Source organism: Manihot esculenta, chromosome 14, assembly GCF_001659605.2.
Source record: "Manihot esculenta cultivar AM560-2 chromosome 14, M.esculenta_v8, whole genome shotgun sequence".
NCBI classification, from domain to species: Eukaryota; Viridiplantae; Streptophyta; class Magnoliopsida; order Malpighiales; family Euphorbiaceae; genus Manihot; species Manihot esculenta.
The window spans coordinates 12,221,093-12,248,489 of NC_035174.2; the positions used below are offsets into that span (position 1 = coordinate 12,221,093).

The 27,397-nt window shown below is 31.4% G+C and overlaps 3 protein-coding genes across 5 annotated transcripts; all 3 read left to right on the plus strand.

Moving 5' to 3' along the window:
- Positions 1-2,067: 2,067 nt before the first annotated feature.
- LOC110599655 lies at positions 2,068-7,472 on the plus strand. 2 transcript variants are annotated; one of them, XM_021736158.2, is made up of 8 exons: positions 2,177-2,497; positions 2,723-2,847; positions 3,733-4,687; positions 5,108-5,199; positions 5,618-5,692; positions 6,147-6,208; positions 6,327-6,396; positions 6,575-7,472. In XM_021736158.2, exons 1-8 carry the CDS (start codon positions 2,302-2,304, stop codon positions 7,286-7,288), a joined length of 2,289 nt encoding a protein of 762 aa, XP_021591850.1. In that variant the 5' UTR covers positions 2,177-2,301; the 3' UTR covers positions 7,289-7,472. The 2 variants fall into 2 exon arrangements, with proteins under 2 accessions (XP_043806409.1, XP_021591850.1); XM_043950474.1 differs by lacking the exon at positions 2,723-2,847 and having other exon boundaries at positions 2,068-2,497.
- A 1,596-nt stretch (positions 7,473-9,068) lies between these two features.
- LOC110599709 (transmembrane 9 superfamily member 11) lies at positions 9,069-12,083 on the plus strand. The gene has a single exon (XM_021736247.2). The coding sequence runs from the start codon at positions 9,614-9,616 to the stop codon at positions 11,585-11,587; it is 1,974 nt and encodes a 657-aa protein (XP_021591939.1). The 5' UTR covers positions 9,069-9,613; the 3' UTR covers positions 11,588-12,083.
- A 6,057-nt stretch (positions 12,084-18,140) lies between these two features.
- On the plus strand, positions 18,141-27,221 carry LOC110600222 (adenylate kinase 5, chloroplastic). Of its 2 annotated transcripts, XM_021737016.2 has the most exons (19): positions 18,141-18,434; positions 18,499-18,600; positions 19,131-19,259; positions 19,337-19,471; positions 19,807-19,953; positions 20,708-20,782; positions 20,882-20,975; positions 22,273-22,325; positions 22,439-22,567; positions 23,079-23,114; positions 23,183-23,263; positions 23,344-23,482; positions 24,262-24,341; positions 24,456-24,521; positions 25,257-25,286; positions 25,365-25,474; positions 26,420-26,557; positions 26,696-26,725; positions 26,807-27,221. In XM_021737016.2, the coding sequence occupies exons 1-19, from the start codon at positions 18,219-18,221 to the stop codon at positions 26,829-26,831; spliced, it is 1,815 nt and encodes a 604-aa protein (XP_021592708.1). In that variant the 5' UTR covers positions 18,141-18,218; the 3' UTR covers positions 26,832-27,221. The 2 variants fall into 2 exon arrangements, with proteins under 2 accessions (XP_021592708.1, XP_043806516.1); XM_043950581.1 differs by lacking the exons at positions 26,420-26,557; positions 26,696-26,725; positions 26,807-27,221 and adding an exon at positions 25,623-26,409.
- The last annotated feature ends 176 nt before the right edge of the window (positions 27,222-27,397 follow it).

Here is a 27,397-nt window from a genome sequence, read left to right on the forward strand (position 1 = left end):
TCACAAACAAAATTTTCAATGACCACAAGCTCTATAATAACCACAAAATATTATAAAATATGTGACTCATTGTCTAAACTAAACTCCCGGGATCGCCATCTCTTTGTTCTTGATCCTCAGTTGATTGTTTAGTCAGAGTCTCTGACACGGTAGATGGAGGTCTTCAACTATGATATTTCGGCAGATTCTCTCTAATTATGGTTCTCCATGGATAAGGTAAGAGTTCTCTATTTTATGGTTTCATGATGCCTTGGGTCCTTAATCTGTAAAACATGCTTCTCTATTTACTGTTTGGAAGCTCAACGAATGGAGATTTTTAGGGCATTCAAGGCTTTAATGTTGTTCATGTTCGATAGCTGTTGCGCTTTTATAGAAATCACTCTCAAGTTTTCCTTTATTTGCTAGGGTTTGTTTCTTGGATTTATAACTTTGAATATTGGCCCAACTTTGGAACTGCTCGTTTCTTTAGGTCTTGAACCTTTATGTTTTTCTTTGGACTTTTGACAATATAACCAAGTTGTATTATAGTCTATATTGCTGTAATAATGGGCTTTAATATTATATTAATGGTGTTTCCTATTTTAGATAAAAAGGAAAAAAAACAACACATACAGCTTCTTCTGTGCATGCAATTGTTAAATAGGTTGAATATTTATCTACATTTTTATATTAATTAAGATTAATTTATTGAACTATTAATTAAAATTATGACTTATTCATACCTAAATTTATAAAAAAAGAATATAATGATTGAGTAAAAATTACTCATATAATCGATAACTTGTATAAAAAAATTAATTACATATATTATTATTTTATAAAAGCTTAGAATAATCTATTAAAATTTTATTTTATATATTAATGATATAATTAATTTATATTTAATTATTATAATATTTGTATATTTAAATTTTTAATAAGTGACGATTTATGTATTTAATGAAATAATATAAAATAAAATAAGAGGTTGTTAAAATCTTACGGAGGTTTTTGTTGATTTCTTCAATAAAATTCCATAAAATTTATTTTGACATTAAACATATTAAGTTTTAGGAATATATATATAATCTTAAGGTTTTTATTTTGATTTGTGAATGGTTTGAATAAATTTAGTTGTCGGAGAAATGTTGATTCAATCAATATTATTATAAATATAAATTTTACTGTTTTTGCTGTGTTGAAGGATCTTTAAAATATAAATGTTTATTATAATCGTATTTATTTTATAATTAATAATATAATTAAACACTAAAATATAGAATCATTTACTACAGCAGCTAAAATTATTAATTTTAAAATAGTATTAAAATTTTTTAAATAATAATAATAATAATACAATTCACTTAAATTTTTTCAGTTAAGCGTATTGCGAAAGGCTTTGGCCCATGGGCCCATATGAGAGCTTTTTCATTTGGAGAAGGCCTTGCATGAGGGCTTTCAGATCCTTGCCTCCATGCATCTTGTCTTAAACAAGCATCATCAAATTTATTGGTTATCTTTCCCTCCCTAAAGGCTTTATTTTGTTCTTGTTTTAATGCTTCATCTATTCATTCTCTCTCTCCTTTTTTTAAGTTGTTACTATGTTTGATAATTTTATTTTTTTACTTTTCTTTTATTTATTATAAATATGAGATTTAAAAAAAAAATTTCTTAAAATCTAAAAATGCTGCTTCTATTAAGAATAATCGAAAGTTTTTTCATCACTCACAATGATAACTATATATTAGCATTCATTCATTAGAGGACATAACACCAAAAGTTATATAGATTGAGGGGCTAAAATATTATCACTTCTGAAAATGTGTTTTATCGATTAAACTTATCATTTTTTTTTAATTACGTAGTTGTAGTTATTAAATTGAAGTATCGGGCGATTCGATAATATTTTTTCAGGTGAGATTTATTGGATTAAGTTTGTGTATATGTTTTTCCTTCATTATACTCTTATCCATAATGCACTCATGGTGCATGGTAAAAAAAAAATCATGAAATTTACCACATTGCTGATTTTTCTTAAAGATCAAGTTCATTTGTTCTTTTCAAACGAATATACCGTTTCTTATGCGGTGCGGCTCACCTATCCATGCGGTTGCCTTGCACGACGGTGAATGTAGTTACGTGGCCCTCTCAGCATACGGATCTTTGTCCGTACACCTCACTTATTGGGCCCAGACTGTCATCCAACGGCCCAGATCATCCCCGTAACAGTGTAAACCCAGAGGAAGCCTTGAGCCTTGAATTATATCTCATCTCGTCTCCCTCACATCACACGGCAAGTCCAGGTCAATCGCAGCCTGAGCCATGGCTGGAGGAGGCAAGAGAAGAACTAACGGGAACAAAAACAGCAGGAACGACAACAGCAATAGCAGCAAAAACAAGGGCAGAAGGAGATCGAACACAGTGTCGGCGTCATCATCGTCTTCTGGTCGAATCGGAAACTCTCTCTTTGTGGAGGGTGGCGTCTTGTCTGATTGGCCTCTCAGCTCTTCCTACCCAGGTCCCCATCTGAAACTCTCTCTGTGTTTGGTTCCTGAGATAGCAAGAATTTTTTTTTGTCCCGACCTATTTGAGAATAAGTGATCATTTTCTGCTCAGCTAAGGTTAATTTTAGTTTGTTGCAGTTTCTGGCCAATCAAATGGGAGATTTAGTTGGTGAATTGCCATACTTTTGATTTTGTTCTTCTATGCTTAGTTTTGGATTTGAGTTGTTATTGCATTGCAGGAAGAAACCCCAATTCGAATTCCAAGTCTGGTTTAAAACTAAAAGCGCCGTCTGCTTCTAAAAGTGGACCTTGCAAATCCAATGGGAGTGCCTTCGGTTATAACTACCCTTCGGTTGAGCTTCAGGTGACCACTTTGCATTGCAATTTTCTGATTGAGAATTAGTTTTCAGTCGTCACTATAAAATTTCCTGTGGTGGCTGTCTGAATCAAAATGGCGGTTGACAAGAGATTCCCGAGCGGGTTTGGACTGATAATTGAAATTTATCAGCATTTCAGCACATAATTGGTCTTTTTTCTTGGTTTCAAATGATTTCCCCCCTTTTTCTAACTTTGTTTCTGGGCTGTCAAAATTGTATTAAAGCTTCATTAGATGTCAAAGTAGCAATTTTTTTTTTCAATCAGTGTTCCATTGATTGAAACGCCTTATTTTGGGTTTTCTATTCCTCAATGTTTTATAATGTTGTTCAGTTTGGGGTCCAGTTTTGGTGGCTCATTTTTAATGAATGTTGCAAAGATTCTTTAAACTGTTTGCTTCCATACAAAATAGTTGGAGTTGATTTTCCTGAAAGAATTTATTTCTTCAAGCTTCAGTTTTATTGACTTATTTAGTGAAATAACATTTCTTTAATAATGGGACCCTTTTCCCCGCAAAAATAGGATGCAAGATGAGATAGATGTTGTCATTATGATTTCTGAAGATTCAATTATCAAGAGATAAAGTGAGAGTTGCTCAAACTGAATTTCTAAATATCTGCTGCCTAATTTGGGCCTAAATATCCGACTGCTTGAATCAAGCCTGGGAAAAGTTGCTCTATTTCTTAAAAATTATAAGCAATCAATCACTCTAAACAAATGAAGCCACCGAGGTTTTTTCAGGTGTTATTTTTTTTTTTTCCTTTTGGTTGTGCTTTTGCTATTATATTCTATACTTCTTTTGACTGGAATTCTGAAAGACAGTGTTTAAGTGTTTTAGCTGCAGTGTTATTTACTTATTTATTATATTTCACAGGACGGTTTGCACAAAGAATTATCTGTTAAGGGTAATGACAGAGATGATGATCTAGATGCATCGCAACCCATTCTTTTGGTTGATTCCAAGGAGACCCAGATAGTTGCTTATTTAGATGAAACATCACCTTTGAAGGCCGATAATATTGGTTTCACTTATGATTATGATTCAAGTTTTGTGCTTGGTGATAGCTTCCATAGAGGATTGGGGTTCTGTGATGAATCTGAGACAACCCCTGGTGCTATTGGTTCATCATCAAAGCAAATGGATGAACAGCCAGAAGGATCATCTTTTGATTCTTCATTCTCTGAGAAGGAAATGGATGCTGATGAGACTATTAATTGTAAGGTAGGCGAAGGAATGATTGAAGAAGTGCAAACTGAGGCATTCTCTTCGAAGAAAAATTCAGGCTTTTTATCAATTGGGGGCATGAAAATATTCACCCAAGATATATTTGAAGGGGAAAGTGATAGAGAGACGCAAGATGGTGAAGGTTCTGAATCTTCTGAAGTAGGGGAACATATTGATCTGTCTGATAGTGATGTCTCTGAGAATATGTCTGAAAGTGATTCCGATATTGATGAAGAAGTTGCAGAAGACTACTTAGAGGGAATTGGTGGGAGTGACAACATTTTAGATGCCAAATGGTTGGTAGAAAACCATTTGGATGACTCAGACGAGGATAGTTCTTCATCCAGTGGTTCATTTCATGATACCTTAGAGAAGCTGAGTGGTATAGCACTCCAGGATGCTTCTAGGGAATATGGTATGAAGAAGTCTCAGTCAACAAAGAAATATACTGTAGGTGGTAGGGATTCTGGGCCATCAGGTTTGGATGACCTTATGCTTGTAAAGGATCCAAGAACACTTTCTGCCAAAAAGAAGCACATTGCTCGGTTGCCACAGTCTTGGCCTTTTGAGGCTCAAAAGAGTAAAAATTCTAGAAGATTTCCAGGTGAGGTTTGCTTGTGTCCACATATCTTAATCAAACACAATCATGTTATGCTTTGAATCTGATCCTTTTTTAATTGACGACTTTGTAATTTAAAACTGGGGGATGAATATTTTGAGCCAATCTGATATCTTATAACAAAGCCATAACTATTAGTGGGAATACTGGGATCCCCATCCATGATCTTCCTTTATCTCTGTGCGTATTAAGTTATATATACATGTTCATTCATGCATTTTGTGTGGAATCCCTTAAAGTTTTCTGCTTCTGGAGTGTGATGGTGGGGATTAGGCATCTCTGCATCTTTAGGTTTGAATTTGCTCTCATCTGATGTTTTGGCTGTTTTCTCTAATTATATTATAACTCAATAGGTCTGCTTGCAATTAATGTACTATATGCAATTTTAACATGCTTACTATTCAGGTGAGAAAAAGAAACACCGAAAAGAGATGATTGCTGTTAAACGTCGTGAAAGAATGCTGCAAAGGGGAGTTGACCTTGAGAAGATAAATATGGTAAAATGAAAAATTTCTAGACTTATTGATGTTGCATCGTTTCAATTGCTTGTATATCAATCGATGCTACACACACACACACACACACACACACACACACACACACACACACAAGTACTAATTATTTGGAATATGAAGTGGCCGAGATCTATTCCTGGGATCTGTTCATAGATTTCTATGGTCGCAATGTTAGTGGTTCTGCCAAAAAAAAAAAAATGGAACACATGATACTTTACATACTGTGTAAATAAAATTTAATGCTTTTTTATGCCCATTTATGAGGCAATTATCATGTGTAGAAGATAGAACCTCATATTTATTAAATGCTTCCATATTTGATTATTATTATCAATTAAATATAGATTTAGCCTAAACCTTTTGAAAAAAACCTTATAGGTTCATCTTTTATTGTTTGTAGAAACTAGAACAGATTGTTTTGGATGAGGTGGAAATGTTTGCTTTTCAACCTATGCACTCCCGAGATTGTTCTCAGGTATAGAACTCTGTTTCCCCTTTATTTTGCAGCTTGCTACCAATTTTCTCTCTTCTGGCCTTTTGCTTCCCTTGTTACACATTTCTTATTATGGAATCAACTTATTCGTCTTCCGAATCTTTTTGATGTTTCTGAAAGTTCTTATTAATTTTAAACTTTTAGTTATTGAGTTGTCATACTTTGTCAAGTGTATAATTTGGTGTTTGCGAGTATCTTAAAGAAGTGTTACTTTGAAGCTAAGGGCAGGGAGCTTTCATTCTTCATTTCTTTGTTCTCTAGAATATCTGTATAGGCACTTCAGTTTAATTAAAGTATACTTCTAAATGTGGTCAGCATATCATTGTGCACAACATTTTCATGAACCTTTTGTTGGCACCATGTATTTATATGATTTACACAGGCTGTCATCACATATGCAAATGTCCTGACTGTATAAATTTCCTTTTACTGTTAGGTACAACGATTAGCAGCAATTTACCGTTTGCGCAGTGGTTGCCAAGGTTCGGGTAAGAAAAGGTAGGTACTGTTATATAATTGGCATACAGATTGATGTGTGTATGCTTGTGTGAGAAGACAACTCATCATGATTGTGTGCTAATGTTGATGCTGAACTGGTTATTGCTCTGTTTTTTAGGTATGTAATAGTGACAAGAACTCAGCACACAAGCATGCCATCTGCAAATGATAAACTTCGTCTGGAAAAGGTTTCAAATTTTCATCTATTAGAATCTGTCAATTAACTTTTGTTCTTATATTGCGACTAGTTGTTGGGGTTTTCATTATTTACTAGGAAGATCATTGCATGCTGCTACTCCATAAACGTAAGAAATTTATTTCTTTTTTATTTTTATTTCTTTTTAATTTTTAATTTTTAAATTTCAGCTGATAGGAGCTGGAAATGAGGATGCTGATTTCACTGTTAATGAATGCTCAAGAGCAAAATCAGTTACTATGCAGAGAAATAGGGGGAATAAGCCACTGGATGTTCAAGCTCGGAGCAAATCGTTGAAGAACTGTGCCAACAGTCAGAATGTGGGTTCATCAAAGCGACAGGGAGGGAAAAGGTGTTTATATGCCAATCAACCATTGTCATTCATATCAAGTGGCATAATGTCTGAAAAAGTTGATGACATGATAATGGATTCCCAAGAGACTGAAACTACTTCTGAAAATAAGGTCATAGTCAACTCAGCTAAGGTTGGTGCATTTGAGGTACACACTAAGGGTTTTGGATCCAAGATGATGGCAAAAATGGGATATGTAGAAGGTGGAGGTCTGGGAAAGGCTGGTCAAGGTATGGCGGAGCCCATTGAAGTGATCCAAAGGCCTAAATCACTTGGCTTGGGTGCCAACTTCCCTAACAGCATTGATGACCCTTTGGAGAATAAACCTCAAAGCACTGGAAGGTCTGAAAATCATGCAAAGCATAAAAGCTTGGGAGCTTTTGAAAAGCATACCAAAGGTTTTGGCTCTAAGATGATGGCAAGGATGGGCTTTGTTGAAGGCACAGGTCTGGGCAAAAATTGCCAAGGCATTGTCAACCCTTTAAGTGCTGTTAGGCTCCCAAAATCACGAGGATTGGGTGCCAAAGGTTAGAAAGTATACTTTTTTCCTTTCGTTTTCCTCTCCCAGAAAATGAAAGGGAAAACAGCAAACTTATTAGTTTTAACTTCTTCAAAGATATTTGCCAATTTATTCATGATCCTCCATGTTCATATATTGTATTTATGAATAAGGAATATGATTGGTTATTGCTTTATTGGGAATTATTTTTGTCCTCCTTGTCTATTCTCTTTCGAATGATGCATCTTTGTTGTGGTTAGGGCAGAGCACAATTCAGTGAAAACTGAAAACTGAACTGGACTGGCTGGTTCTTTGGCCTAATGAGTTAAGTTTCAGTTTGGGTTTTAAGTTTCATTTTTAACTTCGGTTCGGTTAGGTTAATGCCGATCTTCCTCCTCAGCTGCCTATCAAGTGTCGACCATTTGCCATTTTTCTCTACTCTACCTGAGTTTTCAAAGGTAAAATGTTTTGAATTATTTATCAAATTTTCTCTGCCCTAGTTGTTTCTGCATGATTATCGACTGCATGTGTGATATGTTAATGGAATAATTTATTTTTTATTACTGAATTTTAATTTAAAAATAAAATTTATTAATAAATTTATATATAGAGATTTTAATAAGTATTTCAAGATAAGAAAAATGATTTATTTTTTTAATAAATATTTGGAAATGTGAAAAAATACACAAAAATTACTGTTAAATGAATTTAAAAAATTTCAGATGAATGTTTTCTTACCCATAATATTTTTTTATTTTGGTTTTAATAATGTCGCAGTTAATATAATATATGCATTAAAATATTTTTCAAGTGAATATTTCATATTAATGCTTTTATCACGTACTTAATTTACGTTCTCTTTTTTATCAGACAGAAAATTTTCTAAAAACATTCTCAGAAATTGAAATTCTTCTTGTAAAATGTTAAATTAAACTATTTTCATAAAGCATCTTTAGAATGTGTTTTTAAGAAGGGAAAAAATATAAAATAATATGTTTAATTAATTTTTAAGAAAAGAGAAAGTAAATTTTTTTTTAAATAATAACTACCATCTCAGTAAAATAATAAAGAAAAATGTTAAAAGCAGTTTAATATTATATAAATAAAAGTTAATATGATTTTAAGAAATAAAAATATTATTTAATCTATAAAAAAAGAGAATATTAAAAAATGACATTAAATCTATATTCCACTCTATACTTTTTCATCAAGAATCATATAAGTTTATTTTAACTTTTTTTTTATCAAATAAATCCATAACTTTACATGAAAGACTAATTAAATTCTATAATATTAAAATATTAATTTTTTTAATAATAAAATATAATTTTTAATTAAAATAATATTAAAAAGTGATATTTAAATTTTTTTATTATTTTAATTAAAAATAACATTTAAAAATTATACTTTATTATTAAAAATTAATATTTTAATATAATCTTTAATATAAAATATTAAATACTGAATTATTTGGCTCGTAGTAAAAAGTGTGAGGGTGAATTTGAATTATTTTTATTAAGAAATTTATTAATTTTATGAATTTTAATTATTAAATATTTTACTATTTAATTTTATAAAAAATTAATTAATCAACTCTTAATTTTATATAAATATTTATAATTAATTTTATAATATTGGGAGTATTTAAAATTTTTTTATAATATTTAGTAAGTAAAAAATTAATTAATAAATTTTTAAAATTTAAAAATATTTTAATATATTTTTTAAAATTAAATAATTTATTAATAAAATTTTCTGTATTAAATAGACAATAATAATTTTTCCGAACAGTACATGTCAGAGCAAGATTTGCAGTTGAATAAATTAGGGAAAAAACAAATTTAGAAATTAGCGCATAAGGATTTTGTTATTTGTAATTGTAACAGAGTAACAGGGTAAGTACTGTTTGGCATTTTGTAAAACCGTCCAGGAGGAAATGGATATTATCGTCAATCCGTGAAAAACAAAGAGCCTCGTCGGCAATCTCCTTCCGAAGTGAGCGAATATAAAATCCTTTTGGCGTGCCTTCGACTGCCAATTCTTCACTTTCTTCCCCTCTTTTCACCGAAATCCCATTCTCCGCAAGTCCCCGACATCTCTGTTTGGTGTTATTGAGGTCCTCCTCTCAATTTCTCGCTTTGTATCACTGTATTCACAGGGTTGGTTAGATCTATACTTCTCTTTGTACCCTTTTTGTAGTTTTTGATATCTGTTTCTGATCTTCTACATCCTCTATTCGTAAGCTTTTGCTGTTCTTTAATTATTGCTGAAATTCAAATTCGAATTTTTTGCTTATACACTCGTTTCGTTATCTGGGTCTCCCAGATCTGGCACTCTTCACCATAAGACTCCTAAAAAATGGACTATTTTTGTCATTTTAAGATCTGGGTCTTGACCCTTTGCTTGATTTCCCAATCCGGTTGTGGATTTTACCTTCCTGGTAGTTACCCTCACAAATATAATGTCGGCGAAGGTTTGTCGGTGAAAGTGAATTCGATCACTTCTATTGATACCGAGATGCCATTTAGCTATTACAGTCTACCCTTTTGCCAGCCCCCAGATGGTATCAAAGATAGTGCTGAAAATCTCGGTGAGCTCCTTATGGGAGATAGGATTGAGAATTCCCCATATAGGTTTAAGATGCATGTGAATGAGAGCGAGGTCTTTTTGTGTAGAACTGGACCCTTATCTGCTGATAACTATATGCTTTTGAAGAAGAGGATTGATGAGATGTATCAGGTTAACTTGATTCTTGATAATTTGCCGGCAATAAGGTATACTAAGAAGGACGCGTATCTCTTGAGGTGGACAGGTTATCCTGTTGGAATTAAGGTTCAGGAATCCTATTATGCTTTTAACCATTTGAAGTTTAAAATTCTTGTTCATAAGTATGAGGAGGCCAATGTGGCTGGTGTGATGGGTACCGGAGATGCTGCTGAGGTTATTCCAACAATTGGGGATAGAGGGTCGGATATTCCAGGTTACATGGTTGTGGGATTTGAAGTGGTTCCCTGTAACTTCATGCATAATGCTCAGTCGGTGAAGAACACGAAAATGTATGACAAATACCCATCTCTAATTAAATGTGATCCTACTACTGTCTCAATGCCAATTAAGGAGAATGAGCCAATTGTATTTACCTATGAGGTCACATTTGAGGAGAGTGATATCAAGTGGCCATCAAGATGGGATGCCTATTTGAAGATGGAGGGGTCAAAGGTGCATTGGTTCTCGATCATGAATTCTCTGATGGTTATCACCTTCCTTGCTGGTATTGTCCTTGTCATTTTCTTGAGAACTGTGAGGCGGGATCTGACCCGTTATGAGGAACTCGACAAGGAGGCTCAAGCACAGATGAATGAGGAGTTATCTGGGTGGAAACTTGTTGTAGGGGATGTTTTCCGTGCCCCAACCAATGCCTCACTGCTGTGTGTTATGGTTGGAGATGGAGTTCAGATCCTTGGAATGGCAGTTGTGACAATCTTATTCGCTGCACTTGGATTCATGTCACCAGCTTCCCGCGGAACTCTTATTACAGGTATGCTTATGTTCTACATGATTCTCGGCATTGCAGCTGGCTATGTAGCAGTCCGCCTTTGGAGGACTATTGGATGTGGCGATCACAAAGGATGGGCTTCAGTTGCCTGGAGAGCTGCTTGCTTTTTCCCTGGTATTGCCTTTTTTATTCTAACCATTTTGAATTTCCTACTGTGGGGTAGTCGGAGCACAGGAGCCATCCCTATTTCATTGTTTATCGTTCTGATTTTGCTCTGGTTCTTCATCTCTGTTCCCCTTACCCTCATTGGGGGATACTTTGGAGCAAAAGCACCCCACATTGAATACCCTGTTCGAACCAACCAGATTCCTAGGGAAATACCAGCTCAAAAGTACCCATCTTGGCTGCTAGTTCTTGGTGCAGGGACTCTTCCCTTTGGTACACTTTTCATTGAGCTCTTCTTCATCATGTCTAGCATCTGGCTGGGCCGTGTCTATTATGTTTTTGGGTTTCTCTTGATTGTTCTTATCCTTCTGGTGGTGGTCTGTGCCGAAGTATCTCTTGTTTTAACTTACATGCATCTCTGTGTTGAGGACTGGAAATGGTGGTGGAAGTCCTTCTTTGCTTCTGGTTCAGTAGCCATATACATTTTCTTATACTCCATTAACTATCTGGTATTTGATCTCAAGAGTTTAAGTGGGCCAGTCTCTGCAACACTCTACCTGGGGTATTCTCTTCTAATGGTTCTAGCAATCATGTTTGCAACCGGAACAGTTGGGTTCCTTTCATCTTTCTGGTTTGTGCACTACTTGTTCTCTTCAGTGAAGCTGGACTGAGCTACCAAGAATTGGCACTTTTGGAGAGCAGAATTTTCACTGGTAGCAGATATGACTGCAAACCCTTTACAGTAGTTTTATCTTCTTTTACTTTTGGTTTGAGTTACTTCCTTAGGGAGCTTACCACAATGAAGCAGCAATAATTTCAACCAGTTTTTGCTCTATTCTTTTATTAAATGGGAGATCTTGTCTTTGATAGTATTAGTATGAATATGATAGTGAAAATTAATTCTAGCTGCTGGGATTTTTGTTATTTATTTCTGTGAGTTTTGTGTGGATTTGATCCAGTGATTTCGAAAGAACTGAACTGAACTGAACAAGGAGCTATATACAGTTTTATAGAACGGCAGTAAGGGTGATGTATTTATTAATTTTTTTTGACAGTTTATAGTCTAAGAGGGGAAAGGGAAGAATCAAGGATGTTTCCCAAACCTTAATGTCTATTTTACAGCTTTGGTTCAATTCAATATATATAGTAGACAATTTTAGTTTTCAATTGTAGTTTGATTAGATGATAAATTATTATAATAAGTAATGATGATTTAAATATTCATCAGATCTAAGGGAGATTTAGCTCTGGTATTGCTATTATTAATAAGTTAATTTTTATATTTTTTCGTTTATTTTTAATGAATTTCGTTTATTTTTAGTGGAAAAGATTAAAAAAGAGATGGTCGGATTATTTTTGACGGAGAAAAAAGATAAAATTTTAATAAATTTTAAAAAATTTTAATAAATTTTAAAAAATTTTAGAGACTGATTTATTAAAAATGATAATACTTAAAGACTAAATAGTAAATTTTTTTAAATATTACTATAAAACAGGTCTTATAATTGAGATATAATTTAATAAGCTTTAATCGTTGAATTTGACATCAATATTATGATTGAATTTGACATTAATTTCATAATATTGTAAAAATTAATAGTATTATGTTCTTTAATTGTTGAATTTGACATCAATATTATGATTGAATTTGACATTAATTTCATAATATTGTAAAAATTAATAGTATTATGTTATAAGTAATATAGTATAAATTTTGTTTTATGGTTTTATATAATTAAAAATTACACGTAATTTGATATTATATTAAATTATTTAAATTTATGATTGAAAATTTTAATTCAAAAGGTGATTTGGAATTTCAACCCTGCGTTTCCTCGATAGGCTAAGTTTGTTCTTTAAATCATGTAAGATAAAAAAAAATGTTCAAACTCAAAAAATATTTTTAAATTTAAAGTATTTAAGATGTTTATTACACGATTAAAACATGTATCAAGCTGATATAACATGGTATATTTATTCCACATTCAAAATATTTAACAGACCAACATGGCAAACATTATTTCTATTTAAATTTCTTAATTTTTTTTAAAAAATGAAAGTAATTTATAAATGTAAATAAAATTAGTTAACAATAATCTCATTAAATTATACTTTAATCTTATCAAATTATTTTTTTATAACAATAATTTTCTAAATTATTTTCTAAATAAATCCATCAATTTGAGTATAATTATACGATAATTAAATATATATATATATGCAATTTATATAAATCTAATTAAAATTAAATTTAACCATTATAAATAAAATGTATATATATATATAAAATATATAATTTTCAATATATTTACCTTTTAGATGAATCATTGAATAACTTTTTTATCGATTAATAAAATAAATCTTTTAATTTTTTAGAATAAAATAACTTTAATGTTAAATAATTGTAATTAAATTTAATTATTGTAAAAAATATAAAATAAATTTTGTTTAAAAAAAAATATACATGAAATTTATCGGTATTTTTTTTTAATTGCAGTCGAAGCAAAAATATTGAATGAATTCAAGTGATTTTGTTCTCATATCTTGTGTAAAATTTCCATTTCTGGAATAAAATTTCTCACATATTCAATAAAAAAAAAAAAAAACAAAATTTCAAAAAAGTTTTTATTGGTTCATGTGGATTCAGGTGACCATTGGATTTTTGGAACGTTGGGTCATACACCCACAAAACTGCTTTGAAAATTTACTTTGGTTGTTTTGGGTTGAGAGATATTTTATAAAAGAAAAACAAAATTTTATAAAAGAAAACGAAATTTTACATGAGATATGAGAATAAAATCATTGGATGCAATGACAACTCCTTGGGATTTATGTTGTTGATATGCAAAAGAACTCCCAGTGAAAAGAAAGCTAGTTCTCAAAATCCCAGCAATTGTCTTATCTCCATATCCATATAAAAAATAAAGGCCCTCTCTCTTTTAAGTTATCGACCGACCGGAAAACAAAATTAAAATAAAACTAAATACGAGTTCAAACAACAATAACACTGAGAAATAGGGAGAAAAATCACCTCTAAAAAACTTATCAAAAATTATACAAAAAAAATTCAAAATTACTCTTTTTCTTGCCTAAAATACCGAAAAACAAAATGCGGTTACCAAGAATGCAACAAATAGAAAATCAAAAGATTAAAAAACATGAACTCACTAGCTTTTTTTTCCTTATCACTCCCCTTTCTCTCTCTCTTTCTCTTTGTTTGAATGAGGAGAAATGGTGAAAAGAATTAAAAAAAAATAAATGAAAAGACATAAGTCCTATTTAATTCCTAAATTATACCTTGTTCATTTAAACTCTTAAAATTTTTCAAGAGATAAATAAACTCCTAAACTAAATTAAATAGGTAAAGATAAAATAAAATTGACAGAATTAGACGACATTAAGCTAATGAAGGTAAAAATCTAACGTGGTTCGGTAATTAGTTATGTTTTTATTAATAACTATTTTATTAGTTTATAATGTTAAAATCTAACATGAATTTTATAAATTTTAGGTTTTTATTGTTGAGGATGATGATGATATGGATATGTTTGGAGAAGAGACTTAATAAGAAAAAAAGGTTGCAGAAGAGCATGCAGCTATCGTCAAGGCATCTAAGAAAGAGAGTGTAAGTTTATTCTATTTTATTGATTATATAGCAGACTATATTTTAATTTCATTTATGGGGCTTGTTTTTATTTATTTATTTATTTCTCCTATTAATATAATTCTTTCTGCATCTCAATAGAGTTTCTATTTTGCTTTTGTTGCTTTTGGATCCTTTGATACATTCTTTTCGTTTGGTAATCAATGCCTTCTCTGATTTCTATCTGAGCTGGAAAATCATCTGTTCTAATGGATATTAAATCATAATGGTAAGACTAATATGAAAAAGTTTATGGATACAGTTAGAAATGTTCAGATGGAAGGATTATTGTGAGGACCATGTAAATTTTTCTACTGACTTTAATGACAATGTTCAATTTCAATTGAATTGAATGCAGTGGAAGAAATAGAAAAATAAAAATTTTTATTATTATAGATCACGTTTCAACGAAAAAATAATAATATTGAAAAGAAAATAAATATTTTTTATTTTTATAGAAAAAAGACGAGATCATTTATTTTAGTTGGATTGTCGCAAATTACAAAATATTCAAGTGTTCAATCTTTAACGATATTGGATTGTCGCAAATTACAAACTATTCAAGTGTTCGGTGTTTAACGATATCTATATATAATGAAGATTGAAAAATCTTAGAACGTGCTAAGGAGTTGAGAAGGGAAGAGGTTTTGAGTGCGAACTTTCTGCATTTCTTACAAATTCGGTAGACTCTCAATAAACTTTCTCTAGAGTCTCATAAGAGATACTTTTATACTAAAATCTTAGAATTTTAGTATAATAATATTTATTTATTTATTTAACTAATTAAATAAATTATAATTATAACTCAGAATATTAATAAACAAGTCACATAAATTTTAAGACTACTTTAATTAAGTCCCTACTTAATTAATTAAATCAAAATCGTAATTCTTTCAAATTACAATGGTATCTCAATATAAATTTATTTACAATTAAGTCCTATATTTAATTTATTATTTTATTTTCTCATACAATTTTTTATGTATGTAATCCCTTATCAAATATAATTAACAAATTAATTAATTTAAAGGTCAAAAACATTGTCTAATGATATGTCAAAAGACTATTCAGATATTTAAAATATCAAAAATGATTTGATTTAACTTTCCGGTGCGTGATTTTTTAGTGTAATTAATATCTATTCATCACAAATGTCTCAATTTAACTTTAATATATAAAGTGTGTCTGCAACGTTAAATCATATTAAATCTCATCTATTAGCTATTGACCGATTGAACGAAATTACAAATCTCATTTGCTAATTTTATTTCATGTTGAATGAGAATGGAGAGGCTCTCAAAAAAACTCTCTCCATGGTCCCATAAGAGATCATTTTATACTAAAATCCTCATTTGCTAATTTTATTCCACTTTGAATGAGAATGGAGAGGCTCTCAAAAAACTCTCTCCATGCATGGTCCCATAAGAGATCATTTTATACTAAAATCTTAGAATTTTAATATAATAATATTTTTTATTTTTTAACTAATTAAATAAATAAATTACTATTATAATCCAAAATTTTAATAAACTAGTAATACAAATCTTAGACAATTTTAATTAAGTTCCAACTTAATTAATTAAATTAAAATTGTAATTTTTTCAAATTATAATTTTATCATAATATTAATTTATATGCATTCAATCCCTACTTAATTTAATTTCTCGTTTTATTTTCTTATACAATTATTTACGTGTGTGACCCATTGAATTTTAAATATATTATTAATAAATATAATTATTTAATTAATTAATTTAAAAGTCAATAATATTATCTAGTAACGTGTAAAGACTAACCAAATATTTAGAATATCAAGAGTGGTTTGATTTGACTTTTCAGTACTACATTTAATCCATAAATATGTTTACAACGTTAAATCATATTAGATCCCATCTACCAACTATTGACCAATTGAATGAAATTCTAAATTTCATTTACTAATTTCATTATACTTTACACCAACTGACTAATTGAATGAAATTCTAAATCTCATTTACTAATTTCATTATACTTTACATAATGATTTTATTATCAATGCTAGTTAAGAACATACAAGACATTTCCTAATTTATCTAGAGTGATAAATTTTATTTTAATCACATAAATATTTTCATACGATTTTTAATATATCTAATTATCTTTATTTGTTACTCGCATAAAAGTCCCTATATAAGATTATTTATTGATTTCAAATCAAAATCACTTATACAATCATTACTTGTGTAATCCATAAATATAGGTTATTTTTCACATAAATTTCTGAAACGGATCAACTCAATACACTTATTTATAAAATACACACATACATATTACTTTTAGCTATCTCATATATGTCAACCTATAATATCAGTTGCTTTCTTTAAAAATAAAAAATATAATATATACTATTCTCAATAGATCTAATTATTACTTAATCATACTAAAAATTATTGACTAGAAACATTTGGAGATATTATTTAAATACAATACGAATTTCACGATTATAATCCCATTATAATTTTTCACAGTAATATAGTTTTATGAATTTTATCTTTAATCGAAATTTAATTAAATTAATAATAAAAATAAATAATAATTTTTATATAATTTATTTAAATACTTAAAATATATAAAAAATAATATTTAATTACAACAATAAATTGACCTGATAGGATTCTTGACTAAATGTACTTCAATATTTATACTTCTAATATTTTTATCTATTAAATATCTTTAACTTTGATCATAATTTAATAAACACTTAATTTTTTAAAAAAATTATCTATAGACTATTAAATTTTTAAAAAATATTACTATTAAATACTTAAATTTTAAAAAAATATATATTACTTTTAAATATAAATTTAAAATCATGGATGGACACATTATTTTTAAACACTTAAATTTATAAAAAAATACTTAAAAAATTAGAGATTTAAATAGATATTAAATTATAGATGAGGGACTAAATAATAGCTCATGCAAAATGAAAATTATAAAATTTATCTTGTTTTGACGGAAAGTAAAAAGTAGAAATAAAAGAAAATGGGAGGAAAATAAGGAAATTACATGTCCTAATAAGATGCAAATGAAGTAATTTATTTTCCTTCAAAATGGTGGAAATCGAAAGGAAATAAGGAGAAAATATTTCAATGTTCTTCAAATATAAGAGAAACGTGAATCTGTGGATTTCTCTGCAATTTATACTTTGCATTGTAGTGCAGGAAGTACGTATTTGCTTTCATTTTCTTTCTCTGATTCAACAATGCTCTTTCCATTTGATGCTCCTTCACAGAATAGATTATTGAATTCTATAGAAGAAATATGAGATATAATTATTATTCTCCTAACTTTTAGGAGAGAAACTTAGATTTCTCATCTAAATTATTAATCTATTCAAATAACATAAAAGAAATCATATTTCCTTTTTTTTTTCCTTCGTTTCTTCTTTTAAATCCTCTTACACAATTAGGAATACAAACAAAGGGTTAATCTTAAATCCTCAAACTGATTAAAAGATCAAAGTCTATTAGATTTTTTTTTTTTTAAAAAAAAAAAAAAAAAGAAATACGAATTCGTGTGGTGTCCGTTAATCCGTTATAGGCTTATGGCCACCTCTTCCGCCTTTCCTTCTCCAAATTCTGTTGTGTGTGCCTGAGGAACGAACACAGCAATCAACAATGTTGCCCACTTCACTTTCATCTCTGCACGCCACCGCTTCCTCTTCCGTACCCTCTCTTTCTCCTCTTCCCACATCTTCTCCCTATCCTTCTTCTTCTACTTCTTCTGCTTCTGCTTTCTCTCTTTCTTTCCAACCATCTTCTCACCAGCCACCCCGTCTCCTCTCTTTTTCTCCCAATGCCAATACCCATTTCAGGCGAAACTCAAAAACCAAGGTTTGCTTTCTTCTTGCTTTCATGGGTTATAAACACAAATTCCTACTTAATTTCTTTTGGGCAGGTTTTGAAGGTCAATTGTTCGACAAGTGAACCCTTAAAGGTCATGATATCCGGGGCACCGGCATCCGGGAAAGGCACACAGTGCGAATTAATAGTGAACAAGGTAATCCCATTTCATATTTATGATCTCAGTTTAATTTGTTTGTTTTATCTTTCTTTGTTTCAAGCCATTTATGTGATTCTTATTGTTATTTGCCAAGATCTGGATGTTTTTCCTGAAAATTATAATCTTTCGTAGAGAATTTTCTTGTAATGCCTCAAACACTTTGGTTGCTGCTGAGTTAATATATTCTGAGTGGTGTTTGGACATTTTTTGTTTATTTATTTTTTAATTTTCTCAGAATTCTATTTAACATGATAGTACCATTATCCAATACTGACAGTCAATGTTAAACCTAATAAGATGCCACAATTAAGAATGCTAGGGTTAAGAAGTTGTGCCTTGTTGGAGAAAGTTCTTCCTCCTTTCCATTGAGTAAAAGTAGCTGTGTTGAGCTTGTGATAGAAGATGGCAGTCCCACTGCATATTTTGCTTATTTTTCAGTTTTCTGAAAGAGTATCTTACAGTCACTCAAATAGAGCCAACAGTTTGCATATTTTCACCATTTCTTTTGTTGTCTCTTGATTCTGCAGTTTGGACTGGTGCACATATCAACAGGTGATATACTGAGGGCTGAAGTATCTGCTGGGACAGATATTGGAAAAAAAGCCAAAGAGTTCATGAATGCTGGTCGTCTGGTTCCTGATGAAATTGTGACAGATGTACCAGAGTTAAATTGCTAGTATAGTCTTCTTTTTACTTTCTTTGATGGTCTACAAATGAGTGTTTTATTCTGTAGATGGTAACAGCACGATTATCTCGCGAAGACGTAAAGCAAAAAGGGTGGCTGTTAGATGGGTATCCAAGAAGTTTTGCCCAAGCAGAAAGTTTGGAAAAATTGAAGATCAGACCAGATGTTTATGTTGTGTTGGATGTATGTAAATTTCATGCTCACTCTGTCTCTGCTTGTGATTTGATTACCACCTCAGCTTGTTTTCTTTCTATCCCCTGACCAAAGAAATTATTTGGTAATCTTTTCATTTTCATTTTGTAAGAACTGATATATGCATTAGCATACAACTTCTGCACAAGAAACAAAAGTTCCATATTATTCCATAATATATGAAAAATTATTGAGTGGGTCATGATCACGCTCCCTCCATCCTTCATATTTTCTCCAAGTTTTGTGACATTTCTTAATATATTTGGAGATGTCACTTTAGTTGATAAGTCAAAAAGTATTCATGAAATATATCTCTTAATGCTCAGGTTCCTGATGAAATTCTGATCGACAGATGTATTGGGAGAAGACTAGACCCAGTGACAGGGAAGATATACCACATAAAAAATTTCCCTCCAGAGACTGAGGAAATCAAAGCAAGACTTATAACCCGTCCAGATGACACTGAGGAAAAAGTAAAATCAAAACCTGCATACGCTTACATGAACACTTGTAATACAATAATATTTTGCCTTAGTTGCTTATTGCTCAGTATACATTTATTTTATGTACTTTAAAGGCCACGACATGCAAAGCTGAAGTAAATTAACTAAAATGACTACATTCTTCATTTGTTATTGAGCTATAATTCATACGATACTTATTAGATAAAAGATTATTTTTATAACCCAGCTATAAGTCCAGGCATGCTAGAGGAACAAAATAAACATATGTGATATAGCTAGCTATCATGACTATCAAATGCATCATATTCTCCTTTTGCATTTTTTTGCATTTTAGAAGGCGCTTTCTTTTCTAATAATTGGAATAACTCATCAAAACAGAATTATGTTACAATCTGCTTGAACATATATTCGCTTATGTTGAAAAAGGCTTAAGATGAGGGAGGGAGATATTGTTTCACATGTCACTTGTATAATTTGAAGTGCCTTTTACCCCCATGATATAGAAACCAATGCACATAACATTTTTTTCATGTTTTCAGTGTGTTTGAGATTTTATGTGATGAAAATCATGTTACATCAGAAACTTATTTTCCTATTTCACAATTTCATGGGTTTCACTATTTATAAATGCCCATTTTCCTTTTTGTGAAACAATGTACTCAAACATGTATGCTATTATCTATTTGAAAGCTTAAACTCTTTCAAATCTAACTCAAAGTAATTTTTGACACCTAACAAGTACTTTTTCCTCAACTTGTGTTAGGTAAAGTCTCGTCTTGAAATATACAAGCTAAATGCAGAAGCAATTTTTTCCACTTATTCGAACATTATGAAAAAGGTAACTTTAAACTTTCTTATCATTTCTTTCTTTCATAGATTATCTGAATTCACTTCCAGTAATTTTTTTTATTTCTTACATTATCTTTTAAAAATTCAGATTGATGGAAGCCGTCAAAAAGAAGTTGTTTTTGGAGATATATATTCTTTGCTATCTGAAGTGCAGAATGATAAAGTGAAACGGATTAAATCTGGTAAGAAGTTTTGAAGTGCATGTTGAAGTTATGCATAAGTTGTTGAAGGTTTGTTATGATTTGGGTAAGTTGTTGAAGCATTAATTTGTGAAAAAGTCAAGCTATTTAAGTTTTAAATTTTGCTTTAAAATAGGATCTAATTGAATTGCTTTGATTATTTTTTTTTTATTGATATGTAGTAGATTTTTTGTATTTTTATAGGATTTACTGTTTTCTTGTGACTCTTGTATTTTTCTCAATATATTTAATAAAGAGATATGACTTTATAACCCATAAATATTACTTCTGTTATTTCTCTTCTCCTCTCAAAAATTAATAAATGGTATCAGAGCTAGTTTTTTACGAGTTTATCAATTTGAGAGAGATTCAAAATGAGAAAAGAAAATTGATATGGAGATAAAGGAAAAAAATGCCTAACAAATTAGGCACAAGTAAACAGCAGAATTGAGGCATGACATCCATGGAAAATTCTCGAAGAAAAATACAAAATCAAGCTATTCCAAGAGGAGAACAAGGACTTCTCCAAGAACATAATATAAAGTCATGCCAAGAGGAGAACAAGACCTTATCCAAAAACAACAAAGTCATGCCAAGATGTGAGGACTTCTCCAAAAACATCAAAGTCAAGCTACAAGTAGGCAGCCAAGCACCTCCAACAAAACAAATCATTCACAATACAAGTTTTGGTGGAAGCTAGATGTTAATTGCAACAATTATGACCAAATTGGTCACATAGAAAGGGTATGCACAACTCAACAACAAGATGTTGAAATCAAAGTTGATTTAAATCCAAGAGATTAAATTCCATGATTCCAATTTTGTTTTCATTTTTGAAACAATCAAACATAATGATATTTAAGAAAATGTACACATAACCTGATTTAATTTAACCTAAATTATGGTGATTCAAATACAAAATACCACCCAAAAAATGGAAATATGAACAATTGAATGGAGTTATGTTGTGATCACGTTTCATTTCCATTTCCAAAGCAAACCAAAAGTGCTCTAATATCTCAGGCCATCAATTTTCGCCCCTGACTTGGCATGTTATTTAGGCTAACACCAGGTTTCCACTACTATGTTTTGCTTAATTCAAAGCCATTTATGCTTTCTTGGTGCATGTTTCAAATCCTATACCAGTATATCATATGCAACATTCATAGTAAAATTTTTGAGACTTAATGATTTTATTTTTTTTACAAGAATTTTTTAATATATGACTTCATACTATAAGTCATTTGTGAACTTCAACTTCTATATTTATCTAAGTTTATGTTTTCTATCTTTATTCCAGAAAAGTCAACAGCAAAGAGTGAAACCAGCTCTAATCAGGCACCAGTTTACCAGGTAAATGGTTTAGACTATGAAGTGTACAATTGAATAATTTTTTTTCCTTTCAGAAAAGCAAAACGGTATAAAATTTTCCCTTATATCTTTTTTTTTATTAATTTTCTTTTCAGAATAAATGGAGAGGAATTCCTACTAGATTAAACAATATTCCTCATTCCAGAGAAATCCGGAATTATTTTTATGATGATGTTCTGCAAGCCACACAGCGAGCTGTAAATGATGGTAGAATAAGATTAAAGGTTAGACACAAGTGTTAACCTCTTTTCAGTTAGATATTTGATAACCCAGATCAGCCTATTACATGATTTTGTTATTAATCGTGCAAAAGGTTGCCTTCTATAATGCATTTGTTGAATTCTGCAACTGTTTAACTTTGTCCTGCTGCTGTTTATAATGAGCTTACATTATCATATTAAATTATACATCTGAATGGTGAGAGTTGGCAAAGCATAATACGCCTGATTGAGAGAAATGATAAAGTAACCATCCTCATATTTAGTGAAGGACAGGCAAGCAGCCTTGCGTATATCAATTGTATTTTCTTATTGTTGACATAATTTAGAGCAGATTTCAATTGGCCTTCTTTGGTCTGAATGCGGCTCTATAACCATATATCTTGAATGGCTGAGTTTTAACTTCCAAGTAGCTTCCTGTACTTGTAGTTGCTGTTAAAATGTGTTACTAGAATTCATAATCATGTTCCCACCATTGCATCATTAACTTCTATCTGCTGTTATTCCAAATTGATAGGTGGAGATCGCTATTCCAGAGCTGAACCCAGAAATGGTAAGGGAATTTTCATTTTATGTTCCCTGTAAATTTATTGGGATTTGACCTTCTCTTATGATGCACAGGATGTTTATCGGATAGGTACCTTGATGGAACTGGTTCGAGTTCTTGCTCTTTCATTTGCTGATGATGGAAAACGAGTCAAGGTAGTTAGCATTCAGTGGTATACAGTACTGCAAAGTTGACTTTTTTGACCGGTCATTTAGAGATTTGTTTTGTCTTTCAGGTTTGTGTTCAAGGGTCTATGGGGCAAGGTGCACTTGCTGGAATGCCATTGCAACTTTCGGGTACTCGAAAGATCTTGGAGTTCATGGATTGGGGGGATTATGGAGCTCTAGGGACGTTTGTCAGAATAGGTTCCATAGGTACTAGATTATATTGACAAGTTTTCTTTTATGAAATACTGCTTGTTGCCTCCATCTGCTATTTTTCCTTAATTGATAGCATATATAATCCAGATTGTCTCAATACAGTTGAGGCTTGTATATTGTTGATAACATGATGATAAATAACATAAACAAAAAAATTCTTCCATAATACACCCTGAGTTTTGGGAGTTTTGGTAAATCACTTGCAAGTTGCATTCATGTATGTCTTCTTTGCTGTCCTATAAAGTTTACTTTTCAAAGCATCATCCTTGTCTCTCATGTGTATGATATGTATTCTTCTGAGACTATATGTAGAGGCCAACTAGTCAGAATTTTACTCATGCAATTCAAGAACTTGGTAGAAGAAATAATCAACTCCATCCAATCTAATTAGTTGGAATCCGCTACATGAATCCTTGTCCTCCATTATACCTTGTCTAGAGCTATATTTCAAGAATATCTAAGATGCTGAATATTGTTTGACCAATTTGATCCATGGCCTTCATCTATCTCTATCATTCTTTCACTCTCATATCTTGTGTGAAGAATTCTCATTTTAAAATTACAATGATGGACATCTCCAGATAATTTTTATTGTCTAAATTGTAATGCCGCCTATTCTACAGCAGTTTTCTTCTTTGCTAGCTTTGGTAAATGGTACTTCCGAAGGTTCTAAGGAAAACTTTATGTTATATATCCATTTACTTTGTACAATAATCATTTAATGAGTTCTATTTATCAACTTTTTTAATTCTAGTATTTTCTCTCAATTTCAGGTGCAAAAGAGGTTGAGGAACAGGATGACATCTTCATATTAGTGGCACCTCAAAATGCTGTAGGAAATTGTATTATAGATGTAAGAAGCTAGAGAGAAAACACTTCATTATGTCATTATTAAAGGCAGTTATTTGGCAAAGTGGCATGTTTTAGTCAGATGCTTATTGATTTTAACCTTGTGCTGAATATACAGGATCTAAGGGCCATGACAGATGCTGCTGGGAATCGACCGGTTATTCTTGTCAATCCAAGGCTGAAGGTTAAAAATCATCATTATATACTGTTTAGCTTAATTTCTTTTCGTAGAATGATTTCCTTATTAAGAAAGATAAAGGGTTACATTTATCCTGCTTTTCATATGCATACTTGATGCCTGAATATGTTACTAGGATGCACCACTATAATCAACTTAGTATCAATCCGGATTTAGATGGGTTCAACCACGTGAATTGTTCTCCAGTTAATGTTTAGGTCTTTGGGGCTGAACTCTCTACAACGTGATTTGCTGACATGATCACCTCAGGCTCAGGAGCTAGATTTTCTTCTTATTTACTTTAGACATATGTTGCCTTCTTGGTTGGAAGATTTAGCTATTTCGTCAAAAACTTTTTCTGTGATTCAGCTGTCTTGATAAGTGATACATTAATATTGTAGTTTTATTTTCCCCCCTTCTTTTACTTTTAGCTTTCTATTGAAGTTGCTCTATCCAGAGGCTACAAATAATGGGTTCAACTAAAACAGCCTCCTTGCAAATGTAAGGGAAATTCTGTGTTCATCATCCCTAGATGCTATAATGTGGGAGGCCTTGTGCATTTGGACATCTTTTTCATTCCCTTTTTTTTTTGTTAATTCACTTTTCACACATAATAATTAGTCCTTCCTGTAGCATCAAAATATGTTATTTCAGAAGTCCAAATATGCTGTCTGCAAACAAAACTTGAAACCTTTAGTTTATGTGTATTTATAACATACCCTTGGATCTCTTCAATTTCAGGATTTGCCCGGTTCAAGTGGCATAATGCAAGTAAGTCGATATCAGCAAGCTCAGTTAATTGTCAATATAGGAGGCCATCAGTTCCTAACTAATCTACTTCCTACATAGACAATGGGGCGGGACAAGAGACTGGAGTATGCTGCTTCTTTTGAAAATTGCTATTCCTTCAGGCTTCTCTACTATGCAGGAACTCAGTATCCTATCATGGGAGCTCTTAGGTAACAATTTTACAAATATTAGCAAATTCTTAGCTAAGCATGTTTTTTTATCTATGGTATTTGTGGTGCTTTTTTGGTTAATTCTATGAACTAAACGGCATTTCTTCATATTTTAGAAAATTCCTTATTTTTACCATCCAAATATTAGGGATTTGGTTTCAATGAATGGCTTTTGCGGCTAATGAAGGAGAAGGGACATTTTTATCTTTTCTTTGTGAAGATCCCTCAACCCAATTGCAGCATAGGAATCCAGGCTATAACTAGATATGCTTCCTCAATCTAGTTCTTATCTCTATCCTTGAGTGCACCTTGCCACAGTGGGATTGTTTGGGCTTTGTCACCATGCAGAAACAAGCTTCTAGTGTTCAAAAGTTGTGGTTCTTATACATATAAATTCTGATCACAGTTTTGATTTATCTCCATGAACGCTTTGACAATCTTGTTGAAGGGTGGTTGAAGTGGAAAAATATGAAGAAACATTCATAGGAGTCGCTTAGCAAACCTCTTAGGATCCACATCCCAAATCATTGATATTTCAGGTCCCACAGGCTGAAGATTGATAAGTACCAGAATGGAAGGAAAAAAATGGATCGTCTTAAACCCTTAAATTCCTAGAGCAAACCTGCGCCTTGTTTGAAAGAGAAGGGAAAAGTGGTAGTGTGGGGGTGGGGGATGGTGTGTTTTAAACTTGTCTTCCATTTCCCAACTTTTTTATTGTTACAGAAAAGCTGAAAAAAAACACTCATTTATCTTTTCTACCTTACTGTTAATCACAATTCTGACACGAGTGTTCAGAATATGCACCACTACAATGCAGTCTCACACAAACGTTTTTGCGTTGATACTAAACAAATGGAAAGATGTTTATTCATCTGCCAATTCTTCTAAACCTGAGCTACTTTTATGGACAATATTGAAAAGTTAACTGTTTCCCAACAATTTCAGGATGTCTTATCCATACCATTACGAAATATATAAGAGGGTGGATCAACCTTCAGGAGCAGAAAAGTATGAAATCTTGGAAACATTCAGTGAAAAGCCAAGCAGTGATGATGTAAACAATGCCTTCTTGGGGAAACCAAGGTAACTCATGCTAACTGATTGCTTTCTTATTTTAACAAAGCTCCAAGTTGCTTCTCTTTTCCTTTATGTATAGTTAATTAGTGCTCGCACATATTCTTGCCATAACTTGGGTTGTGTCATTATGATTTACACTCGCAGAAATCAAGCTAAGAAAGCCTCAGGATTTTGGTAAGAAGCATCCACGAATTCCCAAATTAGCAGTCTCACTTGGTCTCATTATCTTAAATTGATCCATTGCTTTTCATTCAGGGGCTTCTTGAGTGGTGTACTGTAAGCAGAAAGCAGAAGAATGAGCACTGCACCCGAGTGTATACACTCAACTAATTCTTAGTTGACTGTATAAGTACCTAATGCGGGTAAGAATTTTCCGGAAGGGGAATGGTATCATGGTCAAGTTTAAGAATCTAAGGTTCCTTCAGATTCTGAGTTTCAGGAATCTGTTGAGTAGCCTGAGATGCAATTTGGTGAGCTAGAATCATTATTTTTTTAGAAAAAATGAAAAAGAACAGCTGCCAAGAAATACTATTAATTATTTATTTTTATTTTCTGTATATATTTTTTTTCCTCAACATTTCTTGTTATGCCAAAAACCTGAGTGTCTTAAGAAATGATGACCAATGTTCATTTATGCAGCTTTCTTGATCCTGCAAGAAACTTGTTTTACTATTCCAACTATAGTGGGGATTGATATTTTCCTAGAGTAAAATCTGTTAATAGAGTTTTCTCCTTTTAGTCCAAATTCAATAGCAAATAATAAAAATTATTTGGAATTGATAAAAATTAAAGAGAGAAAAAAATTAGAATGAGCTTTTAATTTTAAGAGAAATAATAAAATATATG

Coding starts and splice junctions, on each gene's coding strand:
- LOC110599655 (XM_043950474.1), top strand. CDS start 2,084: ATGCGGTTGCCTTGCACGACGGTGAATGTAGTTACGTGGCCCTCTCAG. Junction 2,498..3,732: donor TCTCAGCTCTTCCTACCCAG/GTCCCCATCTGA, acceptor TATATTTCACAG/GACGGTTTGCACAAAGAATT. Junction 4,688..5,107: donor AAATTCTAGAAGATTTCCAG/GTGAGGTTTGCT, acceptor CTTACTATTCAG/GTGAGAAAAAGAAACACCGA.
- LOC110599709 (XM_021736247.2), top strand. CDS start 9,614: ATGGACTATTTTTGTCATTTTAAGATCTGGGTCTTGACCCTTTGCTTG.
- LOC110600222 (XM_021737016.2), top strand. CDS start 18,219: ATGTTGCCCACTTCACTTTCATCTCTGCACGCCACCGCTTCCTCTTCC. Junction 18,601..19,130: donor GCGAATTAATAGTGAACAAG/GTAATCCCATTT, acceptor TTGATTCTGCAG/TTTGGACTGGTGCACATATC. Junction 19,260..19,336: donor CTGATGAAATTGTGACAGAT/GTACCAGAGTTA, acceptor TTTATTCTGTAG/ATGGTAACAGCACGATTATC.